Consider the following 22,387-nt stretch of genomic DNA (forward strand, 5'->3'; position numbering starts at 1 on the left):
CTTCTGTTAAGGCTTCTTAAGATCAATGCTAGGATTGAGGATTGTCTCAGTGACCTCAGCCGAAACACCAGAATCTATGAGCTGGTACCAGACCCAAAGCTTCCAGATCTCAGGCCGGGGATGAAATATGGTCCCCTGAACTTGAGAGTGCAAACCACTATATATGAACATATAGGAGACTACTTGTGTGTTAGCTGTCCAGACCAACACATGTTAGCCATAGGGGCGGCAGTGGCTCAGTGGTTCATGTAGGGCAGGGATGGGCAACTTCGGTCCTGGAGGGCCACTGTCCTACAGAGTTTAGCCTCAACCCTAATCAAACACACCTGAACAAGCTAATCAAGGTCCTCAGGATTACTAGAAAATTACAGGCAGGTGATTTTTTCAGGGTTGGAGCTAAACTCTGTAGGACAGTGGCCCTCCAGGACCGAAGTTGCCTATCCCTGATGTAGTTTGTCTACAAACCGGAAGGTTGGTGGTTCAATCCCCGGTTCCACCTGACAAAGTGTTGAGGTGTCCATGAGCAAGACACCTAACCCCAGCTGCTCCCGACGAGATGGATGGCACCTTGCATGGCTGACACCGCCGTCAGTGAATGAATGGGTGAATGTGAGGCAATATGTAAAGCACTTTGGTGGCCATGGTTCTGTTGAAAGCGCTATATAAATGCAGTCCATTTACCATTTAGCCCCTCAGATGTAGAAGTATTTCCATGCTAGAAATACAGCCCTCATCTCCAGGTGATTATATGCCATATGAGATGGGGGCCTACCCAGAGACTGTAAACTGGGCAGCCATCCAAGACTGCACCCCAGCCTGTGAAAGAGCCATCTGTTGTGAGAGTCTTGCGATAGCAAAAAGGCCCACGAGTGGGAACCAAGGAAACTCCAGGGTCTTCCACAGAGAAATGCAATGAAGCATTTGCGCGTAACCCTTATGACTTGCAGAGGGCTGCCAGTAATAGTAACAGTCTGTTTCGGTCCCTGAAGCAATGAACTGCCAGGGACCGCCCGAACTAAGGGTGTACTCACACTAGGCGATCTGAACCATGCCCGAGCACGTTTGACCCCCAAAGTCTGGTTCGTTTGACTAATGTGATTGCTGTTTCGTGCCCTGGTACGCATGTAGTGTGAACGCTAACCGCGCCGGAGCACGGAACAGCTGTGCGCTACTGTCATCATTATGACAGCAAACATCTGCTATTACTACTTTGACAGTAGACTTTTCAATTAATTTAATGAAATCAATTATATTTAGGTTTATAACGGGTCTGGTTCACACCTTATTGACTTATCTTCTGATAATTGCACTCGTGCAGTACAATCAAGTGAAAATCGCTGCGCTGCATAACTTATAAATCTTTTAGGCAGTCTATTAGCAAAAGTGCTTTTCTTCCTGTTTTCTTCAAAACAAAAAGTTTCATTGTAAATGGCGTAAGCGTGCTCCGGCCATCACATTGCACTTAAGCGTGTTAAGTGCAATGTGAGTGCAGGCTAGCGGGGGAGTGGGGACAATCACTCCCGGGCACGGTACAAGACAACAAACACCTGGTATGAGTACACCCTAACTGAAGGGAGGATTGGCTTGTGAGTGAAGATGGCCCGCTGGACGCCTCCACTTCTCGAATCACCAGAAGTGGTGGGATAAGTGGAGACGCCCCCTGAGAGCCCAGAAGGAAATCAGAAACACAATGTCATGGTGTGCACAGATTACCCCCAGGAGGGGATGCTCTCAGGGACTTCTCAGTCACCAGAGAAATCGCTGCAATATATATATAATAATATAATATATATATATATAAAACCCATCTCATGCTCCACTTAACCAACTCAAACTGCGATCCCATGATCAAAGCCGCTGCTCAACCTCTGCACACATGGGTCCCGAACCACAGGGTGAAGATGTGTGACTCTTGAGAAGAGAGCCAGACAGGCTCGGATATTGAACCGTAACCTCACGTGTATATAAACAACACATATCACGTGAGTCGTAAGCTGTAAAATGAGGGGACACGGCATCACACACTTTCTATACTTTTGACTTGACATTTTACAGACTAACTCCTGGTCTAAAGATTTTCCAAACACACGATAAAATTTTTCATCAACCACAAGGCTTCTGAAGACAAAGAAGCCATCGGCACACGTTTCTAGTGTCTATTTATGGACTTGGTGATGCGCTACGCTACGTCATGACGTTCATCAGCCAATCAGATTGCCGTGTTTAGACACATGCTTCAGGCACTGGCTCAAGCAGAAGCGTTCCCATAGCATCAACTCCATGACGCATGATGCAACTTTATAGTCAAAGTTATCATTATGGTTATCATTCTTAGTGTCCTCTCTGTGCTCCATTCCTTTGACTTCCTTCTTCTTTTTGCCTCATTTTAGATATAACTTTTCAGTTTCACTCAGGAAATATAAATCCAGTGTTCAAGTAATTCAGAATTCTGTGCTCCAAGATTAAAGTCTCCGCATTTAACAATACAAACTGACACTTAAACCATTTGACTGCTTTACCTGTGTGAGAATATTCAATTACAAATACACAGACTATTCAATAATATTCAACAAAACACAGTCTTTCATTAAAATTCATAAATAAATAAACAAACACACAAACAAGGTACAACATTCGTACATGCATTTATGAGTGGTTATTTTGCAAAGCTTCTACAATGGATTGCATTTTTCAATAAACTGGGTTAGTGTTTGTTATTTTATAGATTTGTATCCAGAGCATGAAAGCACAACAGACAGCAGAATAAAAGGAGCAGATTTTCTGTCTATTAGACAACAGTTAATAACAGAATCCATGAACCAAATGTGTTTAAATCTCTGTAACATAAAATAAAGCTTAATAATGTTCACACCATGTCGTAATTACCGTAATTACGAGTTTCTGACTTGTAAAAAGCGTTGTAAAAACTCGTAATTACAACTTTTAAACTCTACAACTTTTCTAAGAGCTCCGACTTGTACCACATGACCACTGCAGATTCAATTTGGCATTGTTAGTGTTTCCATGGAAACGTAGCTCAGGGGAGAACGTCACAGGTTGTCATCTCGTGATTAAGGTAATAACGACATGCCGTGAAAGGAGCATGATCAAAACTAGAAAACGAAGATGTGTCTACTCTAGGGTTCTACCCTTTCATTCTTAATTCCCCTAAACGTTTGGTTAATCTCAGGCAATGGTTCATTGCTGATGTTCTCAAACTTGATCATCAGGGAATTTTATTTCAATTACAGGCTTAACTGAATAATCACTTTAAACTGAATCACTCAATAGAGCATTCATCAGAGCTGAATAAAGCCTTTTTTCCACCATCAGGCCGAAGGGTTCTTGTTGCCAAACCATGCCGTTTCATGCGGATCTGGGCCAGTTGCCATGGTTATGGTTTCTTTTAAAGATTATGATGTTTGTAACCTCGGTCACAAAAGAATTGGTGCTGGCATGATACTGTATGTAAACACTGGAGCGTGTGTGCTATAGAGGATGCTCACATCATGTAGAAAGGGAAAGGATCCTAGATTAGCTACTAGGGACAATTGTTGACACAATATTATATGACTAATATATATATATATATATATGATTGTTTTAATGAGCTAGCTAGCTCATGAAAAAGGCTTGTAGAATAATACTGAACTATACTAGAATTCCATTAACACGTCACTACAGGTGTAACACAGCATGGTTTGCTAACAGTTTGTAAATCGCACCATGCTCAATTGGAAATGTGTCTGGATTCATTCATCACCATTCTCAGCCTGCTGGTGGAAAAGATTATTTTAGTTTGTAGTTTATTATTATACACATGTATCTCAACTGAAAACACTTTTAAAGATAACTTAAATATTTACAATTCATTGAAGCATGGCATATCTATCTGAAGTATCACTTCAAGATGGCAAAGATGTATGTGCTATTACTGTAATTGTCATGATATAACTGTTTTTGATGTAAGGTAAAAAAAGAAGTTTATTTTAAAGAGTTTATGGTCAAAAATAATGATATAAATTTTTTTTTTATATAGATTCTGATGTACTTTGTTCACAACAAAGAATCCTATGTTGTAAAATGCAGAAAATATGCTCCAAGAAAAGAAGCAAATAAATATTAGCACAAACACAATTATACTATACATACCATATATGCACAGACACACATATATGTTTGTGGATATACATATATGCTAACATGCAAAAGATATCAGTAAAGAGATGTGCAGAGCATGCAGGCATGTGTTAAATAGATGTCTCTACGTCCATAAGCGTGACTTGTACCTTGCAATCATCTAATAAGACTGAATTTTGAGCAGCATAGACGCACTGGTTGGAGTTGTTTTCATGATGGTTTTTGAGGTCATCATAGTAGGATGGGGTCTTGGTCATCAACTCTATGTCATCAGTCTTCCCATGTTGGGCGTCCAGAGCGTCCAGCTCTGCCTTGGACAAGTGGTAGACGATGCCAGCACCATATGAGTCTCCAACCACATTAACTGAGGTACGGAAACGATCCCTGAGGAAAATAAAGAAAACACCAGACGAAAAGCTCCGCTCAGCAATCACAAAGAATTTCCTTAACAAGAGTAGGGTAAGCTTAAAAATGACACTAGCCGTGTTTCCATTACAGATTTGCGCAAAACTTTTGCAATATTTTCTAAATGTCTTTTATGAGTTTAATAAAGAACTCTGTCTCATCTTCTGTCCAAACATACCACGCCAGCAGGTGACCTGTAAATGCGCAAAAACTGTTTCCATTGCAGTTTTGTGAAATATTCCTTTTTCAAATTGCCTGAAAAACTACCTCATGCGAGCATAAACACTTTTTTGTGATATATGGTTATAGTTTTTGCAAAATTGACATGTTTCCATTGGGCGTATTTTAAATTTTCGATTTCAATTTGAAGGATAATGGAAACGTAGCTACTGACAGCTTCAGGAAATGCCTTCAGTAACATTAAAAAGTCCTAATCAGGATAAAATAAACCTAGATTAGGAATACTCACAGAAGCCAGTCAACAGCCACCAGCAGACTGATGTCTTGAGTGGGAAGGCCGACGGCTGTCAGGATAAGTAACATGGTGACCAGTCCAGCACTGGGGATACTCGCCGCTCCAACACTGGCAAGTGTTGCTGTAAGACTAAATTATGGGAATGCAAGCACTGATGTTTCATTCATACTTACATACAAAGCATTTAGTAGACATTCTTGTCCAGAGCAAGTAAAAAATCGGCAAAAGACATGACTGGTTATGTACAAAATATACGGCCCACTAGACAAAGGTGTTCTGAATTTAGCTTAACAGGTTATTGAGGCTGGGCAAGTAGCCAGACATTTCTCCAGTGCACATTTCTCCAATATGTAGTATAAGAGCCTTTTCTTTGTAGAATAAAATATGTGGTACATCAACTTTAGGAAGAACAAAAGTCAAAAGAAAATGAAGCTAAAATAGGCAAAGAAACTGTATTATGCATTATTTAAATGTAATATATATTTTGTCATTATGGAAATGGATTACTTAGATTTACTTTTCTTATATATTAATGATAAACAGCACAGGTCATTATGTCACTTTCAACATCGAAACTAGTACAGTTTAAAGTAAAACTTCCGGGTCATGGATATTACCCCGGTTCCATTAATAAGAGAACGAGGCACTACAGTAGTAGCCCATGTTTAGGGGAATCCCCAGGAATGACTAGTCCATATAGAATCACAACAGTTAAATGATAGATGCTCTTCTCAGCCCAGCACCATTCTAGTTTGTAGAATAAGCCTAGATTCTCATGGGGCAGATCAACTATTGTCATCAGAAGATAAATCCACTGCTCTCCCTCATATTAAGACTTTTGATAGACCCTCAATGCATTGTTGCATGCCAAACATCTGGAGGAGTGCATCCCTGACTATAGCCTGCCTTTCCTCACACATTATCAGAAGAGAGTCAGGGGAGCAGAAAGGAGCAGCAGCTTCAGGGCTAGAACTAGTCAAGCAGAGCCTGCGTCCAGACAGGGTGAGCATTCAGCCACAGACACCACAGACTTCAAGCTCCACAGACTTTTTGAATATGGGCTCACTGAGGAAACTCTTCAAGTCTATATCTGACAAGGAGAAAGATGAGGCTGTCGACATGGCCCAGCTTCACAGCAAACTTAGTATAACAAATGACAGGTGGAACACATTGCAAAATTCCTAAGGAAAGAAGGGGACAAAGTTGATGATCAAAGTGACTGCTACACCTCCATCCTGATCACCTCCAGTAAAATTTCCCCATCCGCCTTCATCTTCAAGTCATTCTTCCCCTACAGTCACCTGACACTGTACTTTGCCCTTAGACAATGTGCCAATCGCACAATGTTGGGTCATGTGAGTGTCACCTAAATGAAGGCAAGTACACCAACTGCATTGGATTTATTCCAATAACTCTAGCTAGTACACTCCCTTTGTAATGATCAGTTTCATTACCTGAAACATTACCTTCTGTTCCACATCAACATGCGACAACAAAAGAGACGGAAATAGCGGTGATCCTCACAGCATCAGAGGTAAAACCAGGTGATGTTCTTCTCCTATCATAGGTCCAATGTTGTTTAGTGTGCATGCAAATAATTTACCAAATGTCTTTCCTCTAGATGTTATTTGTCAAATGTATGCTGATGATGTTGTCTTGTATGTACATGCAAAAAGTCGACAACAGGCGGCACAGAAATTGACTGATACCATGAAGCAGGTTTCACAATGGCTTATCAAATCATGTTTACATCTTAATGTCAAGAAAACTGTTTGTATGTTTTTTTTACTAAAAGGCCAGATCATGATGTGAAAGCAGAAGTAATCATCCAGGGACAGAAATGTCAGACATCCAGACGTGTCAGGCGCTGTACTACTGAATCCTCTGAAAACAGAACTGACAAAGCAGAATCCGAAGGACAGCGAGGAGAAAGACAGATACGTCTAAAAAGTCTGACATGGTTCTCTGATTAGCCCATCCCAAAACGGGAGAATGTACAGCCAATTTAATATGAACATCCCCATAGGGACACACAGTGTTGAACTCATGACATTGTGGTCGTGAGCACTGCTCCTATGCTCCAATGGCATTATTGCATGGAGCATTAATGAGAAATTATTGTATGCAAAACTCACAGTTGAACTGTTGTCATCTGAAATGTGTAACACACTGTAACCTGAACATGCAAATCAGTCATGGAGTGACCGATCGTGTGAGCAGAATGTTGTAGCCAAAAGGGCTAAATCATTTGCAGCGATAGAAAACGGAGACATAATACAAGTTAATAGAGATTGCATTGTGAGTTTCCAGACTTGATACCAACTCCTTATGTGCAAACTCTTCAGAGAATACACTGCACAGAGTGAGAGAGAAGAAGAGACTGTCTGATCTCTGTCAAATGCCTCAAGCTCAACATCGAATCCCCAAAACTCTAGATCATGCAGCACCTTGTGAACCCCAGAATTAGAGCGATGGGTGATAGCAGATTGCCCTTCTTTCCTCGAAATGAACCTTGGGAGAAACACTTTCATTTTAAAAGTGCAGCCGGTTCAACAAGTCCATTCGAGCACAGTATGCAAATGCCAAACGACCAAACATTACACGCACTTACTGTACCTTGCATGTTCTTACTCGTGAGGACACAGAGATAAATACTTCCAAAAAGCCATCGTGTTCCAACAATCATTCCACACATTGTCAGTTGCTGAAACACAATGAATCCAATGACTCAAGGCAAATAAAGCATGGGCAGATAAACCATCTTCCTGAAGAAGGAATAAACCTTGCATTATATTCGCTTCATCTTCATCTTGGATTTAGCATAACAGAATATCAGACCCAAGAATGGAATACTTTTTCGCTGCTGTGGCTCAGAAGAGCCACACATTTTTTATTTTCATGGAGAAATTTTGCCTTCTTGCCGTCACCAGCCCCTTTGATGACGAGACCCTGAAGTCACTGTTCTTGATTGGGTGAATTACCATCACCCCGTAGACCTCCCAGACACCTCAGGGCTGAACTGGAGGGACAATATCATCCGGTGTCTAGAGTGTATTTACCCTCGGTCCAGACGAGCCTCAGGTCCTACAACCACCATCAGACCCTTAGCGGATAGATCCAGTGGCTCAGCCTCCCGCCTCAGATCGTCCTGCTCAGTCTCGGCCCATCGACCTGTCGGCTCCACCTTGGCTCCTCCAGACAGCTTACGGCTCCACCGGGTTCCCTCGTCCCACCGGCTCCCCCTTGGTCAGTCATCACTCCACCTCTGCCACGGTCCTTTGGTTAAACCTCAGTCGTCCATCACACCGCCATCGCCTCAGTTCTCGGGCAGTCTGGCTCCACCTCAGATGATCGTTCTGTGCCAGCGATGTCGCTCATATCCATCGGCTCTCCGTCTGCGCCCTGGGATCCATCGGCTCCGTTTCCGTCGGTCGTCACCCAGTTGACATCTGCCTCCACACCACTTTGGCTCCTCCCTCCTTCGTCTCCACCATGGGCTGTTATCTCTGGGTCTGTGCCGTCAGACGCCCTTCTTCATCGCTGCCAGGGTCTCGTCGTTTATATTTTGATCTCCTCCATATACCCACACACGCTCGTACTCTTAGATCCTCTTCTTCTATTCATTTTACTGTTCCCCGTGTCCGCCTTGTTACTATGGGGAGTAGAGCTTTCAGTTCCTCTGCTCCTCAGCTCTGGAACTTGCTTCCACCGGACCTCCGTAATATTGATTCCCTCTCACATTTTAAATCCAAACTTAAAACTCATTTGTTCAGAATAGCTTACTCCCTTTGACCACAACTGCATCTTCTTTTTTAATTGTATTGTATCTTATTGTTTTTACTTAAATATTGTTAATGTTGTTGATGATGATGTAAGGTGACTTTGAGTGTCAAGAAAGGCGCCTATAAATAAAATGTATAATAATAATAATATATTACACCATCCCCTCTTCATCTCCTGTCTTCCCTGTGTCATCGCCTCAGCCAACTCCAAAGCCCCCTCCATTCCTCCTTCACCTCTACTGCTACTATTGCTGTGTTGTGTAATATTGGTGTGGACTGTATGTTTGCTTTTTGCATGGTTAAGAATTGTACAGCACATTGGTGTTTAACTGTTGTTTTAAATAGTGCTTTATTAATGAATTGCCTTGCCTTGCCTTGCTTTGCTAATATTATTGATCTGACTGCACTGACACTAATGGATGAGAACTGATCTGAGCTGGATGATGACTTCACTCTCATTCTACAGAGCTGCTTCATAGCTGAATTGAACTAATTTTATAAGTAATTAGAACTTTACACAGTTATTATCGACACTGAACTGACCTAGACTATTTTGTTAGTAGGCTAGGTGTTTTTAACTTATTTATACTTTATTTAAGATTTGGTGCTACTGTATGCCTCAGCAGAGGACAAGAATAATTGATAGCTAATAAGAAAATCACTTTTTATTTGATATGTATAATGCAGTTTCTGGTAAGGGAAATGTTCAATTTGGGTGTTTTGGGGGGAACAACTTGGGAGGAACAAATGCATATTGTTGAACATTCACCTACAAAAAAACATTGAATAATTGTAACATTTAGTTGGTGCACAGTGCATGAATTATTAGGTGGATGTTGGTTCATAATATAATTACGAACCAACCTATTATTACCTGACAGTGACGATCTGACCAGGATCTAAATAAATTCCGTTCATCTGGGCAATAAAAATGGCAGCTACAGCCTCATAAAGGGCTGTTCCATCCATGTTAATTGTTGCTCCAACTGGAAGCACAAAACGTGTAACTCTCTTGTCAATACCAAGGTTTTCTTCAAGACAACGGAAAGTTACAGGCAGAGTGCCAGCACTAGAAGAAGAAAAGACAAAAATCATTCTTACTCTGATTATAAATTATGTTTGGATTATGTTGCACTATGGAGTGTGTATAGGTTTTTTCTTTTACAAATGTATGGCTGCATAGAATGTAGATCATGTAGTGTAACTTCATACCTAGAAGCTGTGCCCAGAGCCGTGATCCAGGCCTGGAAGATTCCCATGAAGAATGTGAAGGGGTTTTTCCTCACAATTGCAAAGTAGATGCATGGCAGGAATATGGCACCATGGATGATCAGACCAACAATAACCGTCACCATGTACATCCCCAGCTGCCTGGCCACCACCTCCAGATCTTTAATAGAGATGATCTTTCCACAGATCAAGCAGGCAATGCCAAAGGGTGAGTACCTACAGTATAAAGTCAGTCCATAATGTGAGTCCATCGGTATAAAACATAATCACTAGACTTCTTATTCAGCTAGAGGACATGAAAAGTCCAACTGACCACATAATCATGATGACAAGCTTCATCACAATCTCATTGAGAATGTTGAAGAACTCAATCATAAGCCTAGCTCTCTCTCCCATCTTGCCCATGCAAATTCCAAAGGCGATGAAGAATCCAATTAGACCTGGAACATATTGAAAGACAAAGATGAAAAAAGATAAATAAATGAAAGGGTAAGGATTTATCTAAAGATATTTGAGAGAATGATTGCCCTACCCAGCACATTCATTCCACTCTTGAACTCTAGAGTTTTCTTGTCTATGATAATGGGCGATGGCTTGGTGGCATTAGAGAGAAAGTCAGACAGGGTGCTGTTGGGGTCAACGGGGTCAGGCTGAACTTCTACCTTCTTCACAACGGTCTGGATCTGTGCATTTAAACATCACCTCAATCAATTCACCATTTTGTAGCAAGTTCCTGTCCCACTTAAAGTTCCTGTTCCTGTCCCACTGTATTAAATGCTTAACCATTAAGCATTTAATACAGTCTGCTTAGTGTGCTGACACAGTACATATAGCTGTTGGTGTTGGTGTTTAAGTGTTCAGTCTGTCAACAGTGTAATTACATGCAGGTATTTACTAGTGCTGTATTTACGTAAGAAACTAATGAATTATATTTTCACAGTGAATGTCCAAATGAATGTGGAAACTTTGCGGATGCTGCATCCATTATTTTACTTCCCCCAGCCATATATACATAACACGTATGCTGTATCAACTGGCGTCGTACCTGCTGGAAGCAAGCCTGAACCAAGTTCTCAGGAAAGAGGTTTCTGATAAGGTCAAAAAAGGCATCCAGACTGGAAACCTCATCATTCTTAGCTCCTTCTCCGAGATTCTCCTTGAGTTTTGGATTTCCAGGGTGGATGAGGAGCACCAGGATCACGCCCAGCACAGCAGCAATGATAGTAGTGGTCATGTAATAGATCATGGCTCTGGAACCCAGACGACCACTTGACTTCGCATCCAGACCAGCCAGACCTTGGTAGGGGAAATGTCATGTCATTGTTTCATATTCACCAGCTCAAATGTCTTGATATATAGCTTTTATCACTCTAGTCTAGCTCAATCTGCTTTAATGCATTGGCCATGAAAGCAGCCATAGAGTAAAAATCTTTAAACATCCCTTTTATGACAATCAGCACACATCTTATTTATTTTGTCTGTGCACAAGAATCTTGTGAATGTGATTGCTGTGTAAATCCACTTCTAAAATAAAGCTAAAATTATACATTTACTGGCTCGTAACTTTGTTAATTTATATGATAAATAATACATATAAAGATATAAAAGATTGGATGACCCGTAATTTTCTTTTATTAAATCCAGACAAGACAGAGGTAATACTTATCGGTTCAAAAAACCGCCCACAAAACCTCGCACAATACAACTTTAACATCATAGGATGTCCTGTTACTTTATCCTCTACAGTAAAAGACCTGGGTGTCATACTCGATTGTAACCTGTCTTTTGAAAATCATATTTCATATGTTACAAAAACAGCATTTTTCCACCTTAGAAACATTGCTAAGCTACGTAATATGCTATCAGTTTCTGATGCAGAAAAGTTAGTTCATGCATTCATGACCTCGAGACTGGATTACTGTAATGCTTTACTAGCTGGTTGTCCTGCATCCTCAATAAACAAGCTACAGTTAGTCCAAAATGCCGCCGCTAGAGTTCTTACTAGATCAAGAAAATATGATCATATAACACCGATTTTATCATCACTGCATTGGTTACCTATAAAGTTCCGTATTAATTACAAGGTATTGCTACTGACCTATAAAGCCCTAAACGGCTTAGCTCCAGTCTATTTAACGGATCTTTTATCACCCTATAATCCATCGCACTCTTTAAGATCACTAAATTCAAGGCTTTTGGTCATACCTAGGATATCCAGAACCACCAAAGGAGGGAGAGCATTCTCACATTTGGCTCCAAAACTCTGGAATAGTCTTCCTGATACTGTTCGTTGCTCAGACTCGCTCTCCCAGTTTAAAACTAGATTAAAGTCGCATCTCTTCAGCCAGGCATTCATATAATCCTACAGTTCAAACTACAATCCGGCCTCTAGCTCATAAATGCCAGAGGAGAACTGGCCCCCGACTGAGCCTGGGTTCTCCCAAGGTTTTTTTTTCTCCATTAGGTCACCTGATGGAGTTTTAGGACACCATTAGGTCACTTGATGAAGTTTTTCGGTTCCTTGCCACTGTTGCCTTTGGCTTGCTCAGTTGGGGATATTTTGGGGATATTTAATTTAATTTTATCAATCAATAAATTCCTCTTGAAACAAACGTTGTTGTATTATTTTAATTTAATACTGTGAAGCTGCTTTGATACAATCTGTATTGTGAAAAGCGCTATACAAATAAACTTGACTTGACTTGACTTGACATATGCTATAACAAAAATATAACTATATCTCATCATAAAGCAGTTTAAATAGCAATAATGACAGTCTGACCCTTGCTATCCACAAAGACGTGCAAAAGCTCCACTAAACGAAATCATGACCCTTTTCTATACTTTTGTGTTAAACCTCAGTGAATTGGCATGAGGAAAAATTTAAGTTTAGAGAAGTTTAATTATATAAAAAGTTTTATATAAAACGTACCGGTATATTATTATATTATATACAAAAATTATATTAAAATATATGAAAGAACTTTTGTGAATGTCTGTTGGACACTGTTGTCTGTTAATGGTAAAAACAGAGGGCATGAAAAATGAGTTATCAAACCAAATGTTCAACATATTTAAACAGTCCGATATAGGGCACATGTGCACAAAACATAATGACTGAAAAAATACCCTTCTCTTTCTGAGAAAAGGGGATTCAAACCCATGATCTTCGCTTTGCTAGCGCCATGCTTTACTGACTGAACTACAGGAATATATATAATCATGAAGAGAGCAAGCGTTTGAGACAGATTGCAATACAGACTTCAGGAGGAGGCGTTCGTGACGGGAGCTCAGTTGAGTCTCATTTAGTGCAAACACAGGAATTAAACATCAGATTTATTCCCATTTTGTGAAGACATATTAATGTTGCCAAGTGTAAAATGGAATGTGCAAATCGGATAGTAATAAATAATCAAATGACTGAGGTGCATGAAGTGACCAGCTGTAAATAACACCGTAGAGAATGCTTTGACTGAAGAGTAAATACAGTACACAATGCAGATGAAGCAAAAGCAAACATCATTTATGAGAACAGTGCAACTTAATAAGACAGAGCACAGTTTTTCTCACATTACTCTGCATCAGCAGATTTTGGCTTTATTAAATCAAAGATATGACCATATTTTCAAAAGGCCTAAGGGTTAAGGATTATTGATCTCTCTCCCTCTGTTTGTTAGTGTAATATAACACACACAGGCATTATTTATCAGTAGAATGTGTTGTACAGTATGTGGACAGCCGACAGCTTGTTCACGAGTTCACACTTACATATAATTTGAAGGGTAAAGTTTAATGCGTATTTGGCGTGCTGTCCGGAGGGAGGGCTCCGAGCTCGGAGTTCGGCCCGAACCCAGAGTACTCCCCCCGTATGTAAGTGTTTAGGACTAGAAGGGTGGAGAAGGGGTGGTGGAGGGATGCTGCAAAACTGTCAATGGAATGAGGTGAGACTGCTGAGTATATATACACCTCTTACCATTGATTGCTGAGTGCTCTCCACTTGTGTTAATTATCTGAACGTGCTCCTCCCGAACCTTGTTAATAAAACATCATTTAAAAGAGGAGGTTTGTGTGTTACCTGTGATTAAGCTGGAGATGATTAAGGGAAGGATGAGCATTTTCAGCATCCTCATTAGAATATCTCCAGGGAAGGCAATGACCATGACAATGTTGTCATCGATCGGAGAAGCGACGCGCAGCAGCATACCGAAAACAGCTCCCAAAATCACACCTGGGATGGGGGAAAGAGAAGCTCTTCTTTTGGATCATTTGGACAAAGTATTCCTGAACATATGTGATTCCAAACAAATGATCTCACCACCAAGTTAAGGTCCTCTGAAACCAAAGGCAGATGTTACATAAATGTGAAAAAATTGCAATAATGCAAGACTGATCATGTGTAGTGGGCTGAATTAGACAAAAATAAAAATAAATTCAGGTCTGGGTAGTCATATGTACCATATGTTTTCAGATATTGTGTTGTGGAACTATGCTGTATGTGGCGTCATTATCCAGATATGTGTGTAGTGAAGGCTCTGGGAGAAGTGCAGTCTTCTGCCGTTCAGCTCTACATGTACCTAACACTCTTATCAGCACTAATGCTGAGGCAGATTATTTTCTGGCTTTATAATCCTGCAAAGAAGTTTGTTTGTTACGTCCTGAAACACACTCATATCGCACATGTATCACACCTGCCCACGCCGGATTTCTTCACAGAGACACTAACTGCTATACACACTCTCTAGAGCTCATCGCATATTCACCTGTTCAAATATATACTGTGTTCAACAAGGCATCAGTCGCAGTAAATTAAAGCATCTTTTCTCTGCAGAAAAATTCATTCCCCACAATTTATTTCACTTTATTTGAGGTTTAAAACAAATAGCAGGATTTACAGTCAGCTGTTTCCCGTGGTGTTCTGAGCCTCTCCTGTGCAGATATTCAGTATAGCTCTATGTGTAATGATGCTACGAGTACTGTGAAACCGTTCATCACTGTCAAATGTTGAAGAACACTCACCCAGGACAGTCAGTGTGAGCAGCAAGTTCTTGCGCAGCTTCTGGCATATTGTGACAAATTTGGACCTCGGCCTCGCCTCAATGGGCTCCAGGTGGCTCTCGTGCATTCGGACCTCCACGTGCTTCGGCATGTTTCCAGAACTGCAGACAAAAACAGACAAAAGAGTAAATAGGTGGAGTCATGGCATGAGCATGTGAAGGGCCAGCTGGCATTTACATAAAAATCATACAAATAACAACAAAACATCTAGGTTAATGAGGTAACCCTGGTTCCCTTTTAGTCGGTCACAATCGACGTTACGTCAGAACGACTGATGAATTGGGATCCCGAGTCGTCAGTCGTTCTGATGTAACGTTGAACGTGACTGACAAAAAGGGAACAAGGGTTGCTTGCGTAACCGAGACGTTCCCTTTGTGGGAACGAGACGCTGCGTAATGATGCATGGGGAACACATCAGTGGTCACGTTGTCCTACAGAATCACGCCAGTTCATTGGCTGATGGATGACGCCCATAAGGAGCCTTACTAGCCCATACTTGGCACCACTGCATTAGATTTGTCTGCAAAGGACACAAGCCCAAGAAGCTACACAGCGTCTTGTTCCCACTCAGGGAATCAGGTTTTCCCTTCCATTTTGTTGGAACTCCACGCTGCAAGATGACGCAATGGGAATGATATGCAGTCACGCCATGCAAACAGTAGCTCAGCCCATGTGGCAAATATAGTAGCAACACCAATAGCTATTCATAAAATGTAGACCTGTCAAACGATAAGAACTTGTGATCCAGGAGTCAAACTTCCATTCACTTTCAGCCCGAATGCCCAGGGGTGAACACTGCCCCCGCACTACAAAATGCACCAACTCTATTAGGCAAAGCCAAATCTTAAAGCAGGAACTACATACACCTTAAGTGTCAAAGAACATCTGAACAAAATTCAGTATGGAACCAACAGGATCTTCAATCATTCGTCAATCGCTTGGTAGCCCTCCGTGTCAAGCCTCGGCATCCACTGCTGTGCCTCTTGAAATGAGCTTGACAGGCTTTCAAGACCGTCATAGTGTGCAAGGCTGAAGCCACAGAACTGCCACTCAAAAGTGGAATTATTTCACTTCAGCGTGAGTTGTAGGACAACCGGCTGAGACAAACTGTGCAGTGCAGAAAGAAAAATCTTTCTTTCCAACACAATGGCACCATGTGTGTACTTATAAGGAGGCTCTGACAGCTCCTTATGAGCGATGTTTTAGCGCCATCAGCCAATCAACTGACACGATTCTATAGCACTGATGTGTTGCCATGGCATCATCACCCTGTGTTCGGGTTCCTACAAATAGGAACTATATTTATACAGTTTTTGTTCAGCAAATCAAGTGATGTATGATGAACATTAGAGGACACGTTTAGTACAGGTTATTAGAATAAAATCATAATCAGGCCTAAATACTGCAGTTCTGCTTCGTCTTATTAGTCAGTGTACATCCACAGTTTATGTCAGATATCAGCACTGTTTAACATGACCGCTCTTAAAATCCTGTTTAATCCAAATATTGGTTTACTTTGAAAAAATAAAAATAAAATTAGGTCTGAATATATGGTGTGAAAATAAGCAATGCACATGTACACCCTGCAAACGCATTAGCACTGCTCCCTCTCACAGACGTGACACTCTGGTGTTCATGTTGGCTGATCATGTGTGATCTTGTGTAATTACACATTTTTAATTGGATGCGTGTTTAGAGAAACTGGCAGAATGGCACATGTGTCTGTCTTAATGAGGCAATGCTGGGTTCCCTACGGGTAGATCTCGTCGCCAGCTTCAAGGAACAGATGGAGATCAGGAAGTTTTGCTATTTTTGATGTCTAAGTGAAAATTTATCATCCAAACGTTCTACCTTTTTCAAGTTTGGTGTGTTGTTAACTATATATGATTCCTGTTCTGTTAAATGGCTTTGGTTATTCCAGTCATTTCAGACATTTTGTCCCCAATATGTAGGGTTTACCTGAACCACACACACACACACACACACACACACACACACACACACACACACACACACACACACACACACACACACACACACACACACACACACCTTTTAGTCATTCTAGCCCATATGACACAGATGGATTGCATGAGTTTGTTTGACTCACATATTAAATGTTTGCTTTGCTGCACACAAACATGTCGGTGTTGGTCTTCATTGTTAAAAGACTTAAGACTCACACTTATGGATTCACGTTTAACACACTGAGCAAGGATTATATTCAAGGATAGCATTGGGCAACTGGAACTCTGTGGTAATAAGGCATATTCAGACGAGTTCTACCAATGCTCTACTAATGCCGTGTCCTGACTGACTGCGTCAGTGCCAGATCTGTGAGCTGCTTCATTCACGATGGCAAAACACAGCAGAAGGTGATCCAGTCAGCCAAGGAAGTGAGCTACAAACATGTCCAAGTTCCCATTGTCAAGGATTCCAGTCGTCCTAGACCTAACAGGGTTGTCTCTCGCTCTCTGCCAAGCAGTATTTAGGCCAGGGGTCCATAAACTACAGCCCTCTGAAACGCTGTAACCGGCCCACGAAACCATGCCTGTCACAAGGCAAGCTGCAATTCGATCACACTTACAAGACTGCTAAACACAAATCAGCTTTCATGCTCTGCCAGAGATTGACACGCTCATATAGGATTTATATAATCACAAACTTTCAGTGTTTTCAAACAACGTTCAAAATACAAAGACAGAGGGCCCTATCTTGCACCCAGCGCAATAGACTTTGTACACCAACGCATGTATCATTCCTATTTTTCTCCCGACGCACAGAGAACTTTTCCCTCCACAGACGCACGTCGGTAAATTAGGGAATGAACTTGCGCTCCCGGGGGCGGTTCAGCGGAAAGAGGAGGCGTGTTCCGGCGCAAACATTCCCTGGTGCTATTTTGCAGTTTCAGAAAACAATTCCGCCACTGACCAGGAGAAACCTAGTCTAAAGTCAGTGGCGCGTTGCGCATGTTATTCAGATGCTATTTTAAGAGCGCTTGCTTGGCCATAATGTAGCGTGTGCACAACACACACACACTTTGCTTCTCTCATCTACACAGAAGCAGTAGTTTTCATTTTTACAAACCATACATAATTACACAGAAAAATATTCCACATGAGGGAAATCATTGTTGTGTCCATGAAGATGTGAAAAAATAGGCATAAATCTAGCTTACACATTTACCCAAATTATCATACGCCTGTTTAACCGAAGCTAATTTGGGTGTGTTTCTCCATCCCCAATGTCACTTCTCTGTGTTTTACGGCCCTGACGAGAACGTCGGTCTCCTCGGCTGTGAACCGCTCCTGGCGTGCGTCTGGCAAACCCGCCGTTATAATAGCAATCCGCCATGGAACAAGCGCGCCTGCTCTTAAAGGGAATGTGAGATGTCGCTCTGATTGGTTTATTGCACGTTACGCCCAAACCACACCTATGAATAATGAAGCTACTTCAGACCAACCCATTTTAGAAAATAGGGCCCATAGTAACAAAGGATGTTTATAGTTCGTAAAAAACACACTGATATCTAGCATGTGAGGAGTAGGTTGTATTGAGAGCGCACGACGAAGGAGTAGAGAACCAAAACAGTCTTTATTATAATCCACAAACTAAAACAAAGGAGAATAATGTAACATAAACGAGACCGGACAAAGGAACACATGAAACCGAGAGCTTAAATACACTGTGGATAACTGACTAAAACAGAACAGGCTAACTAATTAAGAACTATGGAAACTAACTAGAAGGCAAAACAGGAACAAAACACAGACAAAACGAAACCAAAACAGATTAAACTTGACATTAACATGTCTAATAATTGAGAAAATAACCTTTCCAATATAAATGGACAATAGTTATTCTTCTCCAGAAGTGGAATCTATGTGTCTCTCACTCCCTGACTGAGGAGCAATGTAAACAAACATGGCTGCATTATCATTTACCCACGATATAACATGACCATTATAAAAGTATTTCATCAGAGCTTGCATACGCTTGATGGGTCGCCACGAATACAGGAATGTTAAGCGTTGGCAGAACTCACAGCGGCTGCTCAGACATTTTGACATGCACACCAGTCAGGGCGCAGAGATCGCATGCATGCAATGGCAAAGTATGTTGCTGAGAAATGCAGATGCAATAAAGTTGCCAATATAAAATTGTGTTCTGTGAATTGTAAAATCAATCCATGTAACAATAGCAGAAGAATAACTGAAACAGAACAGAGTGATCTGCCCTTGACAGCAAAAATTATGGGGACTCAGATCTAAGCAATCATTCAAAGTATGACGGATAACAGAATAGAGATGATAAAAGTGAGATTCAGCAACGTTCATTTTAAATAATCAGGTTACTAAAACATTCAGTTTTCCCCTTTGACACTCTGCAAATTGCATGTTTATGTTTATTCTTTTATATATAGTGTGAGTTCTTTTACTTGGATTATGCACTGCTCGATCTGCCCTTGTTCAAAACAAATCTCTGTAAAACCACCATCCCCTTATCATCTCATTTAGATTTAACAGTGTGTTGTGCATTATGTAAAACTTAAAAAAAACACATTAAAATCATTATGATTAAGATCCTCGACATATGATAATTTACCATTTACCATAATTTACCATTACATATAATTCTACATTTAAATTTACCATAACAGTGACTGGCCAATCAAATCTCAATATTCCAAGGAGCTGCACACAAGGCCACGCATGACGCTGACGGCTCTTCACTTTCGGCTGTTTCTATCCAGTTATTTAGAACAGAACGGATGCGTACTTTACATGTGAGTGTGAGAGACATTTAAAAAAACAGAGGATGTGTCTCATTCAGAAATTATCACCCTATTCCCTTCAAAGTCTTTGCCATAAACAATACAAACAATAACACAATAAAAACACTTCAAAATGACTGAGTGTGAGACAACAGGCAAATCCCCATATCATTTAAACATGCGCAGTGATGCAGATGCGGGACAGAGGTAAGAACAACAGCAGGGTCAGATCTGTCAAGTCTAGTCACTGTGAACGTAAACTAAACTCTGGCGAATGCACCTTTAGGGTCACCCTCATATACATAATATTGCAAACAACCAAGTGACCAAAAATATATATGAAAGTAAAATTCATTAACAAATGTAATGCTGGATGAATAAGTAGAAAAGCGGAAGAAAAATTAACTAGCGTTAAATATATTCGATTTCTTTGTCGCTCTCAGAAGTGAACACCTTCATGCTGTCTTAACCACTGAAATATAGCACATATATTTGCGTAAAATAACCAAAAGTAATATATTTAATAGAGTAAAACATCATCTAGTTTAGTTGTTCTCAACGTTGGCGTTGACAGCAAGATTTTGGAAACGCTCAGGTGTTCATGGAGGGCGTTCACGAGTTTACACCAAAGATCCAGGCCAGACAAGATTAAACATGTGATTACTTGCAAAATAATTGCCAACAACATTCTAAAATCTGCCAGTTTAATGCGACATGTAAGCCATGTATCATTTCTTTTGCAACGACTCTATTATTTGTCCAGTCATAGACCAGCGCTCAAGCACTGACTAGAATCAGCATTCACATGCTCAAGAATGTGTTTCGCGCTGACAACAATCCAGCGCTGGCTAGAATCACGCAGTGGAGGAATGCAAAGTTGACAAGCCATTAAAGAAGTATTGACTTAAGAACCACTTATATATTTTCAAATATTTTCAATAAATCATGTTCCTATTCACTCCGGCGACGAATTTTAAAATTAATTAAACTAAATTCTATTTAAAAGGTAAAACTTACATTTTTAGGCATTAACTAGTGCCTAATGGCAAAATGTTTTCTTTGTTCACCAAGTGATTTACAGGTCAGGCATTATTGTTAACTCGCAAGACTGTAAGGAGAAAATGACAATTTGATGGATAATTTAAATATATTCTGTAATCACATTTTGGTAATGTATTAATTCCGCCGTCACATCTGAGCACGAAACGCTGCTTGGATAGTTTCAAGATAGTTCAAAATAATGAATAATACAATAATAATTTAATTGTTCATATGTGTTTATTCTTGTTAGAAGATTATAGGTAATGGACTTGGACTTGCATGCCTCAGGCGCACTACGGCTGAAACTAACGTCTCTGCAACCCGCAGTAAAGACATTAGCAGAAAGACATCAAGCACAGGGCTCACACTAATTTTCAAATCAATTTTGAAAGTTCGAATTCGGTTTATCAGTTTAAAATAATTAAATAATGGGTCATGTGTTGTTGAAATAGATGCGTCTTCAGCCGTTTCTTGAAAATGGCTAAAGACTAAGACAGGTCATTCTACCAGCTTGGAACAATCAGGGTAAAGGTCAGTGAAAGTAATTTTGTGCCTCTCTGGGATGGCACCACAAGGTCGCATGCTTCTGGATGGCACGTAGGTCTGAAGTGATGAGTTCAGGTATAGGGGTGCAGAGCCAGTGGTTGTTCTGTAGGCAAACATCAGTGCCTTGAATTTGATGCTTGCGGCTTCTAGCAACCAGTGCAATTTTATGAGGAGAGGTGTGACGTGTACTTTTAAATGGGAACTCGCACTGGGTCCAAAGACACTTTGGGGTACGAGTACCCACTCTGCCATGCTGAAGGAATAACTGCCTAAATGGCTATGACAAGCACAAAGAAAGGCTCAACGCCGGACATAGATACCGGAGACCAATTCCTCACTCCGGTCAAACATGGAACTGTCAGTGACTATTCCCTAAGGCCACAACCTAAGCTCCAAGCCGTATGCAAGGAATAACCTCCTTACCGGGCCGGGCATCACAGCGGTCTTGATTTCACTGTCTAGATGGGCTCCAGAGAGCAGAGGCCTGAGAGAAGGCCAACCAAGCTCAAACCTAAAGACAGCACATCACAGCGACTGCAGAAAGAGCTGACACACTTGATATACTGCTTAGCTGGAGCTCAGATGAGTAGAGGCCTCAGCCGAACAGCACTCTAGAATAAGAGGCCAACCATACTTCTCCTTAAAGACAGTCATCACAGTGGCCAAAAGAAGGTCGATACCTTTAATGTCACTGTCTAGCCGAAGCCCAATTGAGAAGAGGCCCAAGAACTGCTCTCCAGTGAGAGAGGAGGCCAAACACACTCAACCTAAGAAACAGCAATTACAGCGGCCCGCAGAGAGCCGACACGCTTGTTGTCGTTGTCCAGCCGCGGCTCAGGTGAGCGGAGGCCCAACAGAGTTACTCTCTAGAAGGAGAGTGAACGCTCAACCTCAACCTAAGAGACAGCCATCACAGCGGCTCACAGAAAGCAGACACAC

The 22,387-nt window shown here is 41.1% G+C and overlaps 1 protein-coding gene across 2 annotated transcripts in view; it reads right to left on the reverse strand.

The window, feature by feature from the left end:
* Positions 1 to 22,387, reverse strand: part of slc1a2b (solute carrier family 1 member 2b) — a 52,186-nt gene that overhangs the window by 4,976 nt on the left and 24,823 nt on the right. The window contains exons 2-10 of one of the 2 annotated variants that reach the window (XM_082159670.1): positions 15,049 to 15,188; positions 14,108 to 14,260; positions 11,078 to 11,328; positions 10,565 to 10,715; positions 10,346 to 10,472; positions 10,015 to 10,248; positions 9,677 to 9,871; positions 5,015 to 5,149; positions 4,290 to 4,524 (exon numbers count right to left, since the gene is read on the reverse strand). In XM_082159670.1, the coding sequence (XP_082015796.1) occupies positions 4,290 to 4,524; positions 5,015 to 5,149; positions 9,677 to 9,871; positions 10,015 to 10,248; positions 10,346 to 10,472; positions 10,565 to 10,715; positions 11,078 to 11,328; positions 14,108 to 14,260; positions 15,049 to 15,178 (1,611 nt within the window). In that variant the 5' untranslated portion in view covers positions 15,179 to 15,188. The remainder of the gene's footprint in view (positions 1 to 4,289; positions 4,525 to 5,014; positions 5,150 to 9,676; positions 9,872 to 10,014; positions 10,249 to 10,345; positions 10,473 to 10,564; positions 10,716 to 11,077; positions 11,329 to 14,107; positions 14,261 to 15,048; positions 15,189 to 22,387) is intronic. The other variant, XM_082159671.1, reaches the window with a different exon arrangement.

The sequence above is a fragment of the Leuciscus leuciscus genome (genome assembly GCF_965113295.1).
Source record: "Leuciscus leuciscus genome assembly, chromosome: 25".
In the NCBI taxonomy this organism is placed as follows: Eukaryota; Metazoa; Chordata; class Actinopteri; order Cypriniformes; family Leuciscidae; genus Leuciscus; species Leuciscus leuciscus.